At 39.5% G+C, this 21167-nt stretch overlaps 1 protein-coding gene across 2 annotated transcripts; it reads right to left on the bottom strand.

The window, feature by feature from the left end:
• Positions 1 to 185: 185 nt before the first annotated feature.
• Positions 186 to 19353, bottom strand: aebp1a (AE binding protein 1a). Of its 2 annotated transcripts, XM_007571951.2 has the most exons (21): positions 19216 to 19353; positions 18884 to 19128; positions 13825 to 14055; positions 13621 to 13665; positions 11875 to 11937; positions 11187 to 11246; positions 11029 to 11097; positions 9884 to 9961; positions 9679 to 9788; positions 8820 to 8959; positions 8206 to 8290; positions 7966 to 8110; positions 6883 to 6962; positions 6664 to 6787; positions 6366 to 6562; positions 5181 to 5354; positions 4965 to 5090; positions 4636 to 4882; positions 3938 to 4077; positions 3724 to 3823; positions 186 to 3359 (listed from the first exon to the last, which is right to left on the bottom strand). In XM_007571951.2, exons 2-21 carry the CDS (start codon positions 19122 to 19124, stop codon positions 2806 to 2808), a joined length of 3009 nt encoding a protein of 1002 aa, XP_007572013.1. In that variant the 5' UTR covers positions 19125 to 19128; positions 19216 to 19353; the 3' UTR covers positions 186 to 2805. The 2 variants fall into 2 exon arrangements, with proteins under 2 accessions (XP_007572013.1, XP_007572012.1); XM_007571950.2 differs by lacking the exon at positions 19216 to 19353 and having other exon boundaries at positions 18884 to 19142.
• Between the last annotated feature and the right edge of the window lie 1814 nt (positions 19354 to 21167).

The raw sequence follows: 21167 nt of genomic DNA, 5'->3' as shown, positions 1-21167 counted from the left end.
CCAGCTGGGAATATGATAGAGAGCTCCCATGTCATTACCATTCGAGCAGCAGTGTTCACTAAAATCCCTCATAGAGCTGGAACACTGAACTGGAAATGCAAACAAACTTATTTTAAACTCAAATGTTAAGGGTGAACGGAAATAAAAATGTTTAATTACGAAGGTTTGACCATGACAAACGGTTGTACATTTAAATCTTTATTGTTTCCCCTCCAACAATGACAGCTCAGCTTATATTTTATCTTAATGCATTCAGCCAGTACAAGAAATCAGTGTAAAAAAAGTAAAGATGATACAAAAACAAAACATGCAAGTTTACTTGTGAAAACATTGCTTGTTCTGTTTTGCTTGCAGTGGAATGTAGAGATGCATTTAAAAAAAAAAAAAACCTGGATATTGTGAAAGGGAGTTTGTTGGCCAGTCAACCTTTACAGCTTTACATGTGTTTTGGGTTAATTAGCTGATTAGGCTGTGACACCATGATTTCCAATATTTCACAATATTCTAGTTTTCTCAGACACTGAATTTTGGGTTTTCACTTTCTGTAAGTCATAATCACAAAAATGACCAAAAATAAAGACTAGAAATATTTTACTATATGTATGAGTCCATACAGTAAATGAATTTAACTTTCTTTAATGAATAATTAAGAATACTGAACATGTTAATTTTTTAAACATGTACCTGTACTTTCAATTTGATTTGACTCTAATCCAGCAAACTGCCTTAGTCTTTGCTCAGCAGACTATTCAGTGGTAGCTTTAAAGTGAAAGCCTCATAAAAATCCATTCTCTTCATTCATAAGAGAGGCACTGATCAGAGTTTTGTGACCATTTTTCAGTCTCTGGCTTTGTGAAGATTTTACCTGCCTATTCCAATCTTAGTTGACTCCCAGCTCTCCTGAAAAACTGCCAGGAATAAGAATGGCATTCAAAACATTTTTCTACCCTTCCTACTGTGAGAGATTGCTAAATATTCCTATTAGCATGCCATGTGTTAGGGAGAGGAGGGACTTTAAAACGTTAGTTTAATACCTTTGAAACAATCAAACTGATTACAGACTTTATGTTGTCCAGTTATCATTTGTGACTGTCTGCATCGATCTTCAGTTTCATTCCCTAGAACACCGATGTCAAACTCCACTTCAAAACATGCTAAATGCAACATTCGGATCCATCTTTGCTTTATTTAGCACACATAAGTCAAATAATTAGGTGATTACCAGATGTCTAAAGAACTTGACTACTTCCTGGGGAGACAATACCCTTTTGTTTCAGGTGTGTTGGATCAGGGATGCGTCTAAACTCTACAGGTTACCAGGCTTCGGCGACTAAAGTTTGAGACCCTGCACTAGAAAATTCAGATCCTCTAATTTGGAGATTTCCATATTTCTGACAACATTCCCAAATCCATCATGTTCAATGACAGACAGAGGTCAATCACTTGAGGGCAGAACAGGGCAACGTCACTGTATCACACTGCCTGGCCAAAACAAAAAACAACAAAAAACACAGGTCTCAGACTAATGGACCTCTGAACTACCTTTAGTTTTGATTACAGCATGTATTGTGAGATTTCAGAACCTTTTGATGAGGTTCTGAAAACAAGTCGTCTCAGAGATAGAGGACTTATTTTCATCCAGTGTTGCATGAACTCTTCACCAAGATGTTGCATTGGTGATGGGAAAGTCTGGCCACGGTGCAAAGTCTTCTCCAGAACATCCCAAAGATTCTTAATGGATTCTGTGGTTGAGTTGGGGGACGAGTCTGAATAACCTGGTCAGTCAGTATATTCAAGCAGTCAGCTAAACCTTGACCGGTAGAACTGCAGCAACCCCAGATCATATTCAATGCTGCATGTTGGATGCATCACTTGCCTGACCTTGTTAAATCGTTCTAGAGTCCAATTCTTCTGCTCCTCTTTCTCCAGTTGGCCTCCCTGGTCAGTAGTTTTCTACAGCTGCTCAGTCCCAACCCATTCAGTTCTCTTCACATTGTGAGAGTGGAAATGCTCTTGCTTTTGTTATTAAACATAACATTGCTTCGAGTTCCGCTGTTAGTCTTCGGTTTGATGTCACCGAACACTTAAGTGATCGCAGATCATGACCATTCAGGATTTTTTTCCGACCATATTTCTTCCTTGGGGACGATGCTTCCCAGGTTTCCTTCCCTTCCAGGTTTTAATGTGTTGGACAGTTCCGAACCCAATTTTAGAAGCTTCTGCAATCTCCTTAGATGTTTTCTCTGCTTGATGCCAATAAACTGACCCTTCTTAAACAGACTAATATTTTTTCTTCTACCACAGAATGTGACTTTAAAAATGATTTTTACACATTGCATCAGTTGGGGTTAAATAACTTGTTGCTGGCTGAAAGATTATGCAATAATTATCAACGAGGAGACTTGTTCCACTTTGCTTAGTTCAGTCCAGTTAGTGACTTTTTTTCTTTGCTCAGGCAAAGATAACAGCCTTCCTGTTATCTTACATCCGTGCTTCCTTTGTCTTAATATTATATAGCGCACAAGTACCGAGACCTGGAAAGTCTTCCTAAGCAACCACTTTCACACCACAGATATCTGCATTTTCAAACTGCTCTTAGACATGGTGCGTTTACTGATAAGATTTAAAGTTCCCGGCTTACTAGTCACTACTCTGGATCAGTCAAGTTGAAAAACTGCTAATTTTTTGGTGCATCTCTCTTCACAAAGACCTTTAGAAAACTCATTAAAAGACTGTAGAAGTAGTAGTTTGTAATGTGTGGTTATTGAGGAGTTGTGCAGATAGATAATGATTTATTTATTTTTGTTAATCAATGGTATATTCAAAATTATACTCTTGTGTAGGTGCTGAGCCAAATATGAAGGTGTCAAACGGGTTCTCTGTATAGCTGTCCACAGGAAACCAAGAGTCGTACCAGGAAGTTGTGCTCTCAGCAGCAGGTGGTTGTGTTGTAGTTGTCGTCGTCGTCGTTGTTGTTGGAAGGGTGGTGGTGGTGACTCTGCCTCTTAACCTTTCGCGCAATTTGCGTAGACGCATCAGTCTGAACCGTCTGAGTCGCTCGGCTCTCTGAGAGTTGGCCTGACTCTCCTCCCCTGTGATGGCGGGCCGTGCTGTGGTGCTCGAAGCGGTCGACTTCACCCTGTTCGTTTTGGTGACGAGTCGAATGGGCCTGTTCCCGTTGCGCGCCATAATTTCTTTAATGCGGTCCCAGTTAGACTTGGCTAAGGTGAAGCTGCAGGGAGTAGCTCCAGTGTCGTAGCCCACCATGCAGAGCCGCGTCTGGGGCGTGTGGCCGTCAGCTTTAGCCGTTACTTTGTATTCACCGGGATTCAGGAGCCGCCAATAATCCCCGCTGGCAGCTAGAAAGACACATTTAATTAGTACAGAACCTTGTTAAAATACCTGTACCCTCTTTTTTAAAAAGCATATAGTCAGGCTATAACCACGAACTTCCCTGTATTTTAATGGAATTTTAGGTGACAGAGTGACACAAATTAGGATCCAATTGTGAACTGGAAGAATGATGACATGGATATCCATCTAAACTGGTATGTTAGCCAAGGAGAACAATGATGAGAGAATGGGATTAGTAGTGGTACACACTCTAAACCTGAAGGAAAGTTATAAGAAGTCCTGAGAAGGTTTGTAAACCATGTCTTCCCTCCATTTCACAGCACACACCACTTTGTGTGAAACATAAAATCTTGTTCAAAGCCAGCGTACCAGTTTTGACATCATGCCGGATTCCCTCCACAGTTATTGTGGCGTTAGGCAGCGGGTTTCCCTCCATGTCTCTTACTATACCTTTTATTCCTCGATTCACCTGTGACAACAAGGCAAGTCATCTCAGAACAGGATTTAATTTCTGGTCATTTTTTTAACATAAATATTCTGAAATAAAACTCTCTTCCCCATAAAATACTGAATTTGTGCTCACTTGTTCCATGAAGGACAGAAGAGCCTCGCGGTTGTTCTCCCACTCCAGCGCCAGCTCGCTCTCATGAGGAAACTTGTCACAGCCGAGGAAGACGGAGAGCTCAAAGCAGTTGGTGTGAAGGTAGCTGAAGTCGTTCATACCTGTGGAGGAGATTTGTGGAGCTTAACATTATCTTGTAAGAGTTGTATTGCAGATGCATTTATCTATTGGACTAGGGTTAAGGAGAAATCTTGAATGTGAAACAGAGCTTTAGAAAATATCTAAGCTTAGGGGAAAATGCAGTGGGAAAATGGCGCCTGGATATTGAACACCCAGTGATTTTCTTTGTCAAATAATGAAACTCAGACACATCTTAGCCCTTTCGGTTAGATGTAATATTAGTGCTTACTCTGAGTTTGCTTTTTTTTTTTTTTTAAACCCTCCTGTGGTGTCAGGAGATTGGGTCATTTGGACCCATGATCTTTTTACAAGGTTTTGTGTGTGTGTGCGTGTGTGTGTGTGTGTGTGTGGTTTTGAGAACTGACGGTCTGCTGGGACAACCCTCCCCTGTTTCCCTGCTGTCTGACCGTGACATCTGCTGCGCTCCTCCTGAGCATACTGCTAAGACTGCAGGAGGGTTATATGGTGCTACCAGTCTTGATTTTTTTGTCACAAAACGTGGCCATTCCTCTTTGGGCTATTTGCCATCTTCTACTCACTGCCCACCACTGGTTTCCAGCTGGCTCTATTAACAATCCCCTGTCCTCCAGTGACATCATCACCGTGGCAGGATCCCCGATAGGTCTCAGTCATGGTTAGATGGCTGTGTGCGTAGGACATTGCCAACCAGCGAAACATGGCGTCATCAGGAGTCTCTCTGAGCGCTCCTTCGTTCTGCCTCTGAATACGAGCCCAGGTCTCTTCGTTCATCTCAGCATTAACCCTCCAACGCCGACTGTCAGTTAGCTAACAAAGCGAGATGGTACAGAATCAATAATTGTACATTTTGGAAGATAATTCATGATGTTCTTTATCCTGTTAACCTTACAGAAATTGGAGGACGCTGCATATCAAAAGGGTACACCACCATTTTTTCTCCTGCTTGTAAATTGGCTCCGAGCACAAATGGATTGCGCTCCATCCATGAAATTATGGCTTTGGTCTCAACTGCAAGCTAAAATAATGACACATAAAGAAATACTTGTTAATATATTTGTGGAAGTTTAGTAAATACAGAATCAGCCTCTGTTGTTTGCGCACTTACAGAGCCACCAAGGAAGTTTTCTGGCAGCGGAATGTGATGGTTGGGCACTATGCGAGGTACCCAGCCTCTGTCCTCGGCTCCCCACAAAATGCTGTTGAGGTCCGGGAAGTTCTGGAAGATGTCATAACCTTCTTCAGTCCAATGACCCAGCGCCCAGTTTCCCATCTCTGAGCCCTGCAGGACAGCAGAAGGACAACATGAAACTCTGCATATAGATTTTATGAATGACTCACTTTTCTAAAACAGAAGCAACACTTTGCCTGACTTTTTGGCTTTAAAGCATCAAGGACTCAATAAATGTTAAACAATACTAAAAACTACTAATAACTAAATAATGTTTGGTAAGGTGGACATTGGACAATATTTAAACCTTTTTGTAAATAAAGTCAAATTATCACCATGTTCTCAACACTTAATTTGAGCCATTTCCATGAAGATATTAAGAGTAGTCCAAGGATCAGTCCCTGAGGAACACCATTATTTATACCAAAGTAGTCAGAAGTGATTGTTTTTGCAAGTAAACAAGATCAATCAGAAGAGCACTTTCAAGCTGTGTTGTAACAAAGTTCCAGTATGTTAAAGTTTGAACAACTGAATAAAGACTCAACATGTTTAGCTTATTTGAAAAGACATAACTCTGTGTTGCAAAGTTGCCTCATGATGAATCATGATGGAACAATGTCTTTTGGCCAAACGAAAACAAAATACAGATGTTCGCACATACATTACCATGCCATGTTAGTACAAACTCCTCATAGAAACAGACATGCACAATGGAGGAGGAATTATAATTTGGGCACTTTGTAGCCGAGCATCTGACGGCTTTATTTTTGCCCAAATTAAGGGATCCAAACAATAAAGCAATGTTGTGTGATGAAGATGAAGAGTGGTTTAAAATTCCTCCAAATTGAGTGGAAGACAGGAAAATTTCTACACATAAACAATTGCTTTGTGTTTTTGCTACTGAAGATGGTTCTTCAAGCTGTGAAATCATGGAGTGGGTTTAGTTTTGTTACACACCCTATATGGACAGACTGTTTTTCTAATGTCCACACACTTAAAAAGTTGTTACAAGGATGTACTTTCTTTTAATCTTCATTTTAGGTGGATTTTCTAGCCATTTAAAAATAGACAGACTAAACTTTAGATGTTATTTATGTCGTTGTGACTCTCGGGGTACGGTACCATCTCATAGGCGAGCTCGTAGGCATCTGGGTTCAGTGATGGCACCAGGTGAATCCTCACTCCGTCCACTAGGCGTCGCACTCTTGGGTTTTCATCTCTGTACTCTTTGCAGAGGAACTGCATTAATAGCAGGAGAAGCTCCCGACCCAGAGCCTCATTGCCATGGAGACCTGCTGTGTAGCGAAACTCGGGTTCACCTGAAGATGGGGTAAAGTAAAGTTGTAACGTCAGTGAAGTTTTTCCCAAGTAATCTCTCTGCCTGCGATGTTATGACATGTTCTGAAGTCTAAATGTCGACCTGTCTCGTGTTCGCCTGGGTTGTCTGAGATCTCCATGGCGTACATCTTGAGGCCTTGTGAGCTTTTCCCAATGTTGTAGATCCTTGTGATGTTGGGGCACTCCTCATTTATCACCTTCATCATCTAAAGCATTGAAATAAAAGAAGGAACAAATTTATTGCTGATTTATTTCTAATTTATTTTGACCAGAATTTCCTCTTCACTGTCTTGTACAAAACCTGTCTCATCTCCTTGTAGTTGTGATGTCTGAAGTCCAGATCGTCAGACGCGTTGACCTCATTCTCACTGTGATAGCTGCCTGTAAAATAACACCCATAATGTCAGAAATAAATAAATTAATACATTATTTATACAGACCACAATTCAAATAAAATTGGAGTCAGAGGGAGAGAGATAGCTTTCTTTCTTCATAAAGACTAGCTACTCAATAAGCTGGAGAGGTTACTGGATAGCAGCTTTCCAGTTAGCTAGCTAGATACTAGCTTCCTAGCTATCTAGCTTACTAGCATACTGAAAGTATTTTTAATTTAATTATTAAATCTTTATTTTACTTTTTAAATAATTAGTGGCCCATTTAAACAATGCACTTATTTACTTTGGACTCAATATTTCTCTTTCAGTTATTTGGAAAGGTACTTCAAATCAATGAAATTTCAGTCAATTAAATTTATCTCTAACTTTGTAGCTTTTGATTTTCCTCTTTTGAGTTTTTTTGGTGTTGGTAAAGCTGCTACTTTTCTAGCAGTTGGAATAGCTGTCATTTGAGCCTTACGGCTGAGAGACGTCTTAGAAGTTCATGTTAAAGAAATGGATATCTCCAGAGCTGTGTGTAAATATAGCCCATGTTTGCCAAACTGCAGTGTTTTTCTTTCCAGGGGAAGTTGACTGAGAAAGTCCTAACTCAAAGGAAGGAAACCCTGGATGAAAATTCCTAAATATTAACTTCTCAGTAATAGAGTTATGAAACAAGCTGGGCACCTGAATTAAATACACCGCCCTAAAATCCCAACGTTAGCTATTTTAATGTTACCTACAAATTGCAGAGTGTAGCTTAAGTGAGTCAGTTGTATAGAAAACAATAGATTGATTCAATGAAATAAAATTTTATGGTTTTTTTATGCCAGTACTTTTAAGGACCTTTCATATGTTTTCCTGCTTCAGTGTGCCTGGTTTAAATGAATGGACTGTTAAGTTGGTCGCATACTCAGTCACATGGTTCAGGCGTGTTAGAGTAAAGAAACATAGCAGTTCTCCTGACAGCCCATTTTGTTTGTCCTGAAGTTGTTGTCTGTGGCACTGACTTGGTAGCTGACAGGCCAGGACTTCGGCTCTCAGGCACAGGCTGCCGTTCCAGCTCTGGGGAAGGATCCGGATGTAACGCGCCACCACCGGTGTGGCGAACTGACTCATTACGGGTGTTTCCTTGTCCACGTTTCCATAGAACAGCTTGAGGAGGGGGATCACACAGAGAGAGGGATTATGTTTTTGAGATTTCTCTTTGAAAATCTCCGGCTGGAGTACAGCATTTAGATGCCGCTCACCCATTCGGCGTAGCCATCGTGCAGCACCGTCCAGTCCCGGCTGTCGTTGCTGAAGGCCACAAAGTAGGACGATACAAAATCCTCCCTGAAATGACAACATAAGTCATGAGTCCACAATCCTCCAAGCAAAACATTTCCTCTTGTATTGTCATAAAAATAACAGTCATGGAAAAATATTCTTGCCTTGAAAACTTTGTCACAAGAAAACTACAAACCTCAAAGCCATTGATTGGAATTTTGTGGGACTGATCAACACAAAGTGGGGAATAATTGAAAGTGAAATGATAATGAGATCTTTTTCTACAGATACAAACCTAAAAGTTGTTGTGTACATTTGTATTTAGTCTGCAAGAGTCAGAACCTTATACAACCAACTTTCACTGTAACGTTTGGGTATTGTTTTTACCACTTTTGAGGATCTAGAGATGGAAGGTCCTGGCCTTTTTTTCTTAGCAAAATAGCTCAAACCTATGCCGTATTTCCACTAACCATAAAATTGAAATTAAGATTAAGTTTTTTTTATGAAATGTAATCCAGTGTTATGAGAAGAGATCAATTGAACCCCCACCCCCAAAACAAAACCTTTTTTAAATGCTGTTTGAAACAAAACTCACAGTTGCTCTGAGTTCCTCCCTTGGGTGATGACTCCGGTGAACTCCACCTCTCGCCGAGCGTCCACCTGGAACCAGTGCTCCTTGTCCTCAGGCTCTGCACACCATGCACCTCCATACATGTCCTCCTCATCTTCAGAGCTCTGCAAACACAGTTCACAAACCAGAGCTGCAAATAGACTATTCTATTCTTCATCATGCATCATGTTTGTTTGGAGCATCTAAAGGGACAGTATGATGTATTTTTCCAGGTACATAATACATAATTAATTAACTATGCTACCCCCAATTGTCATAAAAATGCTATAAACATCAAATATGACTTAACAAAAACTTGACTTTGTGATTTGATGCCTTGAAATTGGGCCTCTGTCTCTTTAAAAACTCCTGCTCCTTCTGAAACTCTGAAGTCATAACAACATGGCTCCTCTGTTAATCTGTTAACAGTGTTTTTACCAGCGTTTCACTGACAAGTAGTTTGTAGAATGAGCTCATGTGCAAGTTTTTGCTAATTGCTGCTGGCTAGTCTGAAGGAGCTGAGTGGGAAGGGCCGCTCAGTGAGACGGAAGTTTGGAAAGGAGGCCTTTAAAGCGGCGCTAGATCCACTCAGGTATTAATGGATTTCTCAAATATGCATGAAAGAATCAAAGCAACACTCCAGGTATGTTTTGATGAGAGAACAACATGATATGATATGAAGCTCAAAAATTTCAATTTTACATAATGCTACCCCTTCAAAAGGAAGATTCTTAGATCCCATTAGTTTGGCTGTTTTATGGCCATCATACAATGTACAAAGTGTGATCGTAAAGTTTCAGCTGGGGGGTATCAGGTGTTCAGATCGTTTCCTTCTACAGGGTACCTGCATGTTGAGGCGTCCCCTCTGAGCCGCGAAGCCGTGGTGAGACTGAGAGGAAGCCAGCAGCTGGTCGTCATCCACCCGGTGAGACTCCAAGCCCAAAGGAGGACACTCTGACACGAAGACAACAACACGCCAGATCTCACTGCCAAATGTCTCAGGATCAAACCAGCCCATGTAAGTCAAAACAATGTCGTAAATGTCGTACTTTTTGGCTGAGCAGGAAAAGCCGCCTGCTTCAGTCTCTCTGCTTCTTCCTCCTCCCATTGTTTCCTCTGCCGCTCAGCTGTGGGATTATAAAGCAAACAGAACCAATTTACAGAGGATCACGCTCCACGTTTTCTGTCCTACTAATGCTAATGTGTTTTTATACAAAATTGGGGCCATGCCTTAACTTGTTGATGCTGTTTTGGCAGAAAGATTGGATCCTTCAATATGCCGAGATATGTCCTTTTCATGTGGTTGAGCAAAAGTCTTTTACAAAGAAAAATCTCAAATATGTGACAGTTTTATTGAGAACCTTTTACTCATTTAACCCTAAATATAAATATAGTTCTACCAGCTGCTTTCTAGTTGGTACTTTATTCTGAGTGTAAATGCATCCTCAGGTTTGCTAGAGAACAATAACAGAGTGTATAAGCCGGAGGTCCGGACCGGTACCTGTACCACCCGGGAGCCTGAATTGACCTTATTTTTATTGAATCTTGCAAAGGGAATTTTGAAAATGTCCTTTTTTTTAAAAAAGGAAATTGTCAAACTATTAAACTAAAACTGATGCATATTTTTGGAACATTCCATCTCTTTTGAAAATGTTTCAAACAAGTATGTAGTTTGGAACAAAAAGATAACAAAAAAATACTTCATAAAAAAATAATATTTCTTCCACCACTAGTCTCATTCTTTGTGACAATTCTATCCATTTCTCTCATGAAAACACCTAAGAAAATTTTTTAAACTTGCCATTTTTTTGGAATGATCTTTACATTTTGTGTTTTCCTGCTTTGTGTTTTTATGTTGCTTTTCATGTGCAGATATAATTTTTTTTTCCTCAACCACACTAATGTTCTTGTTCTCATCTAACGAAAGGGTGGCTCTCTCAGGGCTGCAGTTTGTACCCATTTACTCATGTCCCATGTTGATTGTTTGGGTACTTTTGTTCTTTGGATGGGCTGTACTGAAATGTCAGTCACCCCTTCACCCCCCACCGGAAATTCATTCATTTATTGAAGCTCAATGCTTTTACATTTTTGGTTATTAGAAGTCATAATGGTGAGAATAGAGATACATGTGGTTGTCGATCCCTCATTTAAGCAGACTTGTCCTTAAAAAGAATCAATATTTTCCATCTGTTACCTTTCTCTGCTTTCTCTTTGCGGGCTCTCTCCTCCTCCTCTTGTTGTTTCTTTGCTATTGCCTCTGCCACTGGAAAAACACAGAGAAAGTCTCTCATCGGCCACAATCAAGACAACAGTCTTAATATTTGTCCAGTTCTCGGCTGGATAAAGACGTACAGTCAGAGTAATCATACTCTTCATACCAGGGACCAGCGAATGGAACAGACGTGGTTTCCTCTAGAACAACAAGAAGAAAGAAATGGTATAGATATATTGTGTTAAAAATATTTCAGCAGTGATCTTTTCACACGAGGCCATTAAGAAAAACAAAAAACAAACACATATATACAGAAATCAAAAAAGTGGGAGTTTTTGTTATAAAATTACAGTAATATTCAATAAATTAAAACATGCATTATGGTAAGGCTTGTTTGTCATATTAAAATTACTTCATGACAATAGCAACTACTAAAAATACTCAACAGTAAGTTCCCTTTTTATCTGATAAAAACAAACCTGCTGTAATATTCTAATCCTAAATGTCACGTTTTCATTAGCTGTTGGCAAATAAATAGTCTTAAAACATCGAGCTGTGTATAATTAATCAATACAACGTGTTTCACGAAGTGTGTTACTGGGAAAAAGATGAATTTTTCATTTATATCATAAATTATTGAAAGTGTCTGACACAGTATCTTTCTTTTCATTTTCAAGCAAATCCTGAATTTGTCCCACAAGAATAGTGAAATTATGTCCACAGTTGTCCATAAATTTGATGTTATTTGGGAACAAAATCAACACAGAAGCATCTACAGTACAGATACAAATATAAAATCTCAACCATTCACTGTGTGACGAAGGCTACCTGGTATGTACATGATGACCTCAGTGGTTGTGTCTTCCTTCTTGTGTCCTCTGATCCATTTGTCTGGAAATATCACATTATCATCACAGATATATGAAGATGACTTTTATATCTACAGTCAACTTTTGTACTGAATTTTGACCTCATCTCATCTGAGCTTCACTTCAAGCTGAAAACACATTTACTTTTGACATAAAGTAATGTAATAATAAAGTATCACATGATAATAAAATAAAATGTTGCGCCAGGATCCTTCCTGATGTCGTCTTTTTCATGGTTTGCACCAGTGGCAACATCCGGTTGTTGATCATGTGACTCGTGTGATGCGAAAAAAGTGTTTCCTTTGCAGTTTTATGAAATACATCAATTTTGATATGACCAAAAAAACACCTCATCCTAGCAAAAAAAATCTTTATTGAAAAAAACAGTGTTTTTCAATAAAGAAATAGCCATGTTTCCATAAAGCAAATTTATTTTCGAAATGCCAAATTGCACAATTATACGGTGACTGGAAACGCAGCTTGAGAAACTGAAGTGTTTCTGATCCTTTTCAAACAAGCAAAAACCCTTTGAGCCATCAGTTAGTGTCAGGTGCTGCAGCTGTTTTTAAGTGTCATTACGCACATTTCTGGTGAGTTTAAAAAAAGTTAGTGTGGTGCAGTTTTCATTTGTTTTCTCTTTGAAAACATCACAATTGCAGATCTGTTTAGCGGAAAACAGAATTTTTCCACTTCCTGCGAATATGTACAACCACTAATTACAACCCACAGAAACCTCAGTGCTTTGTTGTTAAAGGCTTAAGAAAAAGCTTTGGCTCCAGAAGCAAAGATGCTGATTAAAATGGCATCTGGCAACCCACGTTGTCCATGTCGGGTTTTAGTAGCAGATGAAGCTGAATAAAAGGAATAATTAGTTTTACAATGTAACTAAATTGTAATTCCATCCCTGATTTACGATGTGGATGGTAATGTTTGTTTACTTTGTAGGCTAGAAAAGCAATAACTTATTTCCACTAAATTGGAAACAGGGCTTTGTTTTGTATTTCTGCAGGTTCCCTTTTTAAGTAAACTGGGATCAAAATGCATAGACCAGTAACCACAGGCCCTAATTAAAGTTAATTAAAGACTTTAAAATGAAGCTTTTTTTTTTTAGTTATAATTCACCTTTTTAACTGGCACCTCAGTGGTTAATTGACAATGTTTTCACAGAATACATTCACAGATGTATCAACTCAAATGTCTGTTAATCTATCAGAAGTTTGTGAAAGGAAATCCAAAAGTCATACAGTTTAAAAGGCAGTTATACCTGATACTGATTAAATGTATCTAAACTTTTGAATTCGAGAAAAGTTCCAAAAAAATGTCTGAAAGATGTTCTCGCCAAGTTTTCTGGCATTTAACAAATAGAAATACTTTGGTAATTCTAATAAGTTAAAACAAGAAAAGTTTGGTCAGATTTAACAGTGAGAAAAAAATGTTTGTCTTTTTATTCAGTGTATGTAAATATTTTGTTTCAACTGTAAATAAATGCATAAATAGCTTCACATTTTTTTGTTTTAGAAAGGTTTAATTACACTTCCAGAAATGTAGTTTAATTCTTAATGTTTAGTTTTTTTCCCCACCACTAAATACTTATAATAAAAATTATTAGATTTTGCTAAACCTTTTCTCAGAGGTCATGCCACTGCAATAAAAAGACACATGTAAGGATTTCCTTCTCTGTGAGGACTCGGGCTGGGCGTCTTACCCAGGTCTGGCTCAACGGGCTCCGTTGGAAACTCAGGTTGATTCGCTGTAAAGATCAGATCAAAGCTTTAAGCACACTGAAATCTCTTTATTTTATAGCAACAGCCTGTAACAGTCAGAGTATTCTGGCAAAAAGATCACCAAGTTGAATACTGCTCCCCTGACTCTCCTCCTACCTGAAACCATAAATCTGAAGTGAACTCACTTGTTTCCAGGCCCACTTCCTCCTCCTCCAGCGGAGGAAGGCGGAGCTCCGGCTGCGCCGTGGTCGTTACCAGCTTTGGTTTCTTGGTGGTTTTAGGCGTCTTTGGCTTCTTTGTGGGTTTGGGTGGCTTCGGTTTCTTGGTGGGCTTTGGCGGTTTGGGTTTCTTGGTGGGCTTTGGAGCTTTTTGCTTTTTGGCTTTAGCCTCTCTCTCTGCTGCCTTCTTTGCTTTGGCTTCAGGGAGACAGAGACATAATCCGTTAATTGAAACCAGAACACGGCGAGTGAAGATGCCCACACAGAGCAGCTGTGTCACTTCTGTGGATGTTTAACTGCTACATAGCCAGCAAGTGTTTTACTGCAACCATCAATCTGCATCAGAAAACATGTTCAGACTGGAGCATGGGCAGACGCTGCATCAAATACATGTAGATTAGTCTGTGCAGAAACAAAGTGCCGCTTTACACTACAGAGAATCAAAATGCATCATGGAGAGGAGTGTGTTTGGGTCCAGTGTAAAATGCTGTGTTAGAACCTGTCCTATCCCTGTTAGTTTTCTCTCTTTCTGCAGGTGTAGAAGCAGATGTAGAGGGACATTGACAAATCATCCATGGCTATTTGGTCTGTTAGCTATATTATTTTATGTGAAACTAAGTTATCTATTTTAATTTATGCAAAATTAAAATAGATAACTTAGATCTGAAATTTCTTTTTTTGTTTAGTTTAATTTTGGAGTTTCTGAATAAAAACAATAGAAATTCACGCACACTAACATTTTTGGCTGATGCACTTTAACTCATTTCCCTCCCACCTCATGCTCCTTGGAGTTGTCCGCCATCTCCTGACGTTATTCTTACGGATTACCTGGCCACTCTTCCTCTTTGGGTTCATTGTCTTTTCAGATCACAACACTTTCTCATGTTTCAGTCATCTGGCTGTTTGGTTCTCCTCTGTGGTTCCCATTCACCTCTTCCTTATATTGTTGCATAAAGCGGTGAGGGCTTTAGCCCAGTCCACTAGTTTTCCTCTTCTTCCTTTTCTTCCCTTCCTAACATGAGTTCATTCGTAACATTCCCTACCATAAATTAAATATGTTTCATAATAGTGTATACTCCTTCTCTGATCTTGTCACATTTGTGCACTTGTGCTGACTAAAACCAAATGTATGTACCATTATACTTTAAAGCTGCAGTGTGTACCTTTTAAAGAAATATGTTTTTACATATTTATTAAAATTATTATGTTATGAATGATAATTTGTGTAGAAACTGAACTCCTCTGAATTCTCCCAGTACTCCCAGTACTTACTTCAAAAATACACCAGTGAGACACAACCAATCAGAACCAGAAGGAGGGTTTTAGCACTGTCAGTCACTCACACGCCCTCTTACCCCCTTGCTATCTGCTACACTACAGCCAGTTCACCGCAACATAGCCTGCCATGAATGCTAAGGCTAGTTAGCATTGCCACAGATGACGGCGGATAAATAGGTTTCCTGGAACGACAAGTTGTTACTCCGCCTTTTGCACATTTAGCTTTGGTACACGAGGTTGATTGACAGTGTTAAGACCCTCCTCCTGGCTCTGATTGGTTGTTTTTGATTGGGAGCAGTGCATTTCTTCAGAGGGCAATAGGTCAGGATGAGGTGGAGGAGCTTGATTTTTTCCACAGATTATATATCTCATATTATACTGACACAATATGGTGACAGTTAAGTATGCACCATTAATAAATATGGAAAAAAACATATTTTTGTAAGTTACACACTGCAATTTTAAGGATGTCATTTTCATGGTGAAGCAGCCACTAATGTCTTTGCTGCTGTTCACTAACCTTCTCTAATAAGTCTCTTCAAACGCAGCTGGAGTTTTGTACTGGGAATAAAACATGAATATTTATTAACTAAGTTGCTTATAAAGGTGATTTGTTCCAAAATGTGGAACATTTCAGGAGGGAGTTATGTTTTTCAAAGACATAACTTGAAATTTCTTGAGGCTGTAACCTGAAACTAAACTCTTATGTTGTGCAGTTGTTGTTGTTGTTGGTTTATTATTATTATTATTTTTTTTTACAGAAGATAAAAAACTAACACTACCCTAAAACGAAAACTCATCTGCATCAAATTAAATCAGTGTTATTCAGAAGATGAGCTTGGGCTTGAGCAGAAAGAAGCCAGTAGGAACATTCTTGCCAAGACTCTGAATCACATCACTTCACTCGGCTCGTGTTAGCAAAATGGAGATAAAGGAATTCAGACCTTGGCAAGGATTAACAAAACTGCACAGACAAAGGCAAGTACAGACCTTTATGTAACTACTGTTACTCATGGAAAACACAGGTAGCCAGGTTTGTGGTTTAGCTGAATGTGGAGCAGAGTCACAACATGAGCTCCCTTGCAGTGGTGTGTCTGAAAGTGGGGCCTCTTGTAAATCCTTTCTCCGCACTTATGGAAAATTGTAGTGGAAAGATTTCAGCTGTTAGTCATTCTGTGTGGTTTCCCCACAAATGTGCCTTCTATGTTCCTTTTCCCATAAAAAACTTGCTTTCTCATTAGTATCATTGTGCTTTTCTAAACCAGCTCCTGAAATCTATACGTAATGTAAATGGGTAGTTTTACCCATGTTAGGACTTTGCATTGACTTTCATGCATTTATACCAAACCCGAACATTTTTTCAAATCCTCTCCAACTGCTAACCTTAAACAAAACCTAATTCACACCTTACCTCTAAACCTAAACTCTAACGCTAAACAAGGGGGCCCACTTTATTGGGCCTTATGGGGCTTTGGTCCTCATAAGGCCCATCACTCTTCAAAGGTAATTAAATATGCCAGAAATGGTCCTAAAAAGAATAGCTAAACAAGTACACACACACACACACACACACACACACACACATACACACACACACACACACACACACACACACACACACACGCATAGAGTATGTCTGTCCATCGTCACAAGAACTTCACATTGACTTCCATTCATTTTGTATTCATTTCTATAGTTTAACCCTGACCCTAATCCTAATCCCAACCTAAACTAAATTCACATCTTAGTCCTAAACTTAACCTCTAACCCTAAAACAGCACCTCAAGAGGTCCCTACAACATAACATTGTCCTTATAATGCATAAAATGCAAGGCCACACACACATATACACACACACGCACACATACAGGGAAAGCATAACGTGTCAGCCGTATCGTTGTGGTCCTGCCAGGAAAATGTCAGGCCACCAGCTGAATCACTGCAAGATTCTGGCCAGTCATCCCAGAATCAGAGGCATGTTCAACCAAACAACATTCCTGCAGCTCTTGATCTGCTTTTGTTTTGGAAAACATTTGCAGAGAGGTAAGAATATTGCTGAAGCAAAATAAATGTCTGGACACATCTTTTTTTTCTCTCTCTCTTCTCAAACTAAATGGCTGTCTGCTTCATAGATTGATTGCAGACTTTCCCGCCTGTGTCGCCTCAGAGTCTCAAATTTAAAGAGACATTTCAGGATTTTAAATTGTGTTTCTTTTAAAAAGGTTAGAAGCAGTTAAGCAGACAATTCCTTTGCTCTCTTCATTCATTATTAGTTCAAAGTAATTGGTTTTGGATGCCAAGGTTGACAGCTGGTCTGAAAAAGGACAAAAGCAAAAATAGTTTTCTGTTTCAAAGAATCTAAATCCAAAAATTATTCTTGGCGCTTTTATGCAAGCCATTTTTGTGAACCTTCATATTTGCTTTGTGTACTCAGCAGTATCAAAGGCAAAGCTATTCTAGAAGTTTAAATGAGTGTTAAATTATTTGTTTTTGGATTTTTATTGAACATAAATCCTTTACATTTTGCTAACAATACTTGTTTCACACAGGAAGGTCATTGGTGGCACACCACCACTTATCTCCATATTCCATATAAATAATGGTCTTTTCTGTAAACGATTTTCAAATTCATATAGAGACTAGAGCTATTTATAAATACGTTATCTATCTTTATGTTTAGCTCCACATTCAGTTATAAAAGCATCTCACTCAGACACATGGCGAGTCATCAGGACTCAGTAGCTGGAATAGTGAGCGTGGCCACAGCAAACTTTGATCAATGGTGTTACTCAGCTTTACAAATGTGATGTATTTGCAATGTGGACACAGAGTGGAATGACTCTCCTCTGCTCTGATCACTGGTGACAGTATGCTGCAGTACAGGAAGTGGGAGGTGCTCACAGCAGAGTGCTTTTGCCATAAAAATCTCCAACAACACAGAAAAAAAGATTTCCTTGTTTTTTGTTTTGTTTTTGTTTTTTGTATAAGAAGTCGCTACAGGGGTTTTAAAAGTCCCCAAATATAGCGACAAAGTTTAGAAGTAAGCAATAGTGCATCTTTCCTCCTGACCACAGCCCTGCTTACCAGCCTCTGTTGAACACCCACACTTGGCTACACCCCTTGGTGTCTTTTGGCTCCACCCACTTTGCTGGTTTGTTTCCAAATTTGTGAAGGGTGAGGATAAGCTTTATTAAGGTGGTTAGTTACATTTTAAGACTGTAAAAATCCGCTTTGGTTCTGGTCCCTTTTGCTTCAGCATTTGAGACCAACTTATCTGGATCTATACTGAATGAAGACTGTATCAGCCTGCTAAATGCTATCTATCCATAATAATAATAACCTGTCCGTCTACCTATTTGTCTGTCTAAACTAGTTATCTGCACTCCCCCTTGTGCTTGTTCTCCAGCTCATTCAGCAAATGAGGTCAAGAGACTGAGATTTTTTTTCAACAATGAATTGCTAAAGAGAAATAAGGAAAATATGTGGATTTCAGCTGATGTAGTCATTGCTATAGTTAATGTTTGTTTTGCTATTGCACAATTTTTCCATTTTGTGCAGCCCTGTGAAGAAACCAAGCGCATTTTCTACTGCAGTTATGATGTAATATACTTTTAACAGAACTTCATTTCAACAACTCCACTCTACTCCTTTAAGGCGGCGGGCTGTAAGTGGGACCTCTGACAACATGAGAGGCCAGGAAAGGTCAGGAAAACTCACAGATGCATTTTTTGCTTGAGCTTCAACTTACCGGCCTCGATTTCCTCAGGGCTTTTCTTTTTCTTTGCTTTGCCCTTCTCCTCTACTGTAACTTCAGCTGGCTCGTCTGACATTTCAGCGTCCCATCTGCCCCGGTCTCCGATCAGTCCCTGGGGTTCTCTCGCCAGAGCTTTGGCTCTTGACAGCTGCTGCTCCTCCACAGGTTCTTCGGCGCTGACCAGAGCCCAACAAAGGCTCAGCCCGACCCAGACCACCAGCACCGCGACCCTCATTTCTCTGAAATAAAGCATGAGGGTGAATTTCAGCAGATGTACTCCAGGGGTAAATCCTAAAACTAGATGCAGAGATAGCTCGACATCTGACCTGCAGATGCAACGGAGGCGTCTGGAGATGAGGGCATGAAAAGGAAGAGTCTAGAGAGCTTCCTCCTCTCTAATGAGAGCCTGCACAGGCTGAGGAAGAAAACTGCTGACTTAACACACACACACACACACACACACACACACACACACACACACGCCTCCTCTGCTGCCTCTTACTTATCCGTCATAGCCCTTCACCCCCTCTTTCCCCTCACCCGTCTCTCAGGAGAGGGGAGGAGCATCTGTCATGCATGGGACATTCCTGTGAGGGAGACAGCAGAAGGAAAAAGGGGAAGAAGTGTAGGAGGGTGACTGTTTGGCTTTTCACAAAAGAAATTGACTCGACTCTCAGGTTTGCTTGATGCAGGCAGAGCATAAGGGGGCTAATTATAACTTTGGAAAAACTGATTTCAGACTGAACAAAGCCAGAGGAATCGCTTGTGGGAAGAATAAGAGGAGTAACATGATGGCCGTTTGCTGTGCAAAACTCGGTGATTTAAAGAGACAGTATTGTGTAAAAGTTACACATCATTTTATAATGTTATTCCCTCATCAAAAACATACCTGGAGGGCTGCTTTGATTCTTTCATGCATGATTAAGAAATCCTTTAATCTCCCATGGCAACCATTCAGTTGTGCAAAATGCCTGGGTGGACTTAGCATCGCAGCTCCTCCCAGGAACTACAGTTTCCAAGCTTCCCAGCTTTTGCCTCAAAGAGCCACCCTCCCCCAGAATCCCCGCATTCAGCTCCTTCAGGCTAGCCAGCAGCAATTAGCAAACACCTGGTGACCCACGCATCTGTGAAGCTCATTATAGGAATTACTTCTCAGCACAATGCTGGTAAAATCGTTGCTAAAGGGTTACTAGAGGAGTTATGTTGTCATGACTTCTTGAAGGCAGAGTTTCAGAAAGAACTGTAGTTTTTAAAGAGGCAGAGGCCCAATTTTAAATCTTCAAATTATGTAAAATTTATTTTAAATCATACTTTATACAGCATTTTATTTAAAAGTGAAACTGTCATCTTAAGCGCATCGTCTCACAATTGTGATTGAGATTGTGAGCTAACAAATATTAGCAAAACAAGTCTTTCCCAGAAGTATGATGCTTGTGAAATGTATACATTTTGAACTTTTGAAATCTATATTTAGTGATCACTGATAATCCAGTGCAGAAGAGTTTTTACATGAATGCATGACTTAAAAAAGAGAACTGTTCTAAAGTCGGATTCTTCATAAACTGAATAACATAACGGACAGCAGGGCGTCCCCTTCATGATAACACTGTCTTCAGTCAGACGTTCCTTCAGAACTGCTGTAATACAGACCACTACAGGAGACCCTTCCTGTCCAAAGTCATTCCCATTTATGAGTTAATGAAAACATTTAATTTCACAAAACATTAGGAAAGTATTACTGAATAAAACTGAACAACGCAAATTGCTTTTTCTGCGATAAAAGCTCCACATCTGTATCTTTAGCATTAGCTTGCAGTGCAGGCTCTTCTTTAGTCTAATGATCTCAGTAAACAGATGCTACAAAATTGTACCAGTTATCTAAATCATCAAACAGAAACCTAAAATAAACTCAGGCCTGGACTAATTTTCCAGCTGGACATCAGAAGCCTTCTTTATCTCTGTTTTCTTTCCTGTCCATCTGGTAACAATTATCTCTGCTGTAGATGGATTTAGGTTTGACTCCATCATCCTCTTCAGGATCTAAAGGTCCCTCAGCATTTTATCTCATGATTAATTTTTACACTGCCGTGAAAAAGAACTCTTAACTTTTAACTTTTGCATATATATGTCAAGTCACAAAAATAAATGATTATATATTTTATCTGGGATTTTTTGATACAGATCAACACAAAGTACATATTTGTGAGGTGAAGGGACTATTGCTGATGTTATTTTATTTTTTCTTCCTTATTAAAAAATGTGATACATGCCCCATTTA

The sequence above is a fragment of the Poecilia formosa genome, unplaced genomic scaffold, assembly GCF_000485575.1.
Source record: "Poecilia formosa unplaced genomic scaffold, Poecilia_formosa-5.1.2 Scaffold291, whole genome shotgun sequence".
Classification (NCBI taxonomy): Eukaryota; Metazoa; Chordata; class Actinopteri; order Cyprinodontiformes; family Poeciliidae; genus Poecilia; species Poecilia formosa.
Note: the sequence above shows the minus strand (reverse complement) of the source record. Positions and strands in the feature narration are given on the sequence as shown.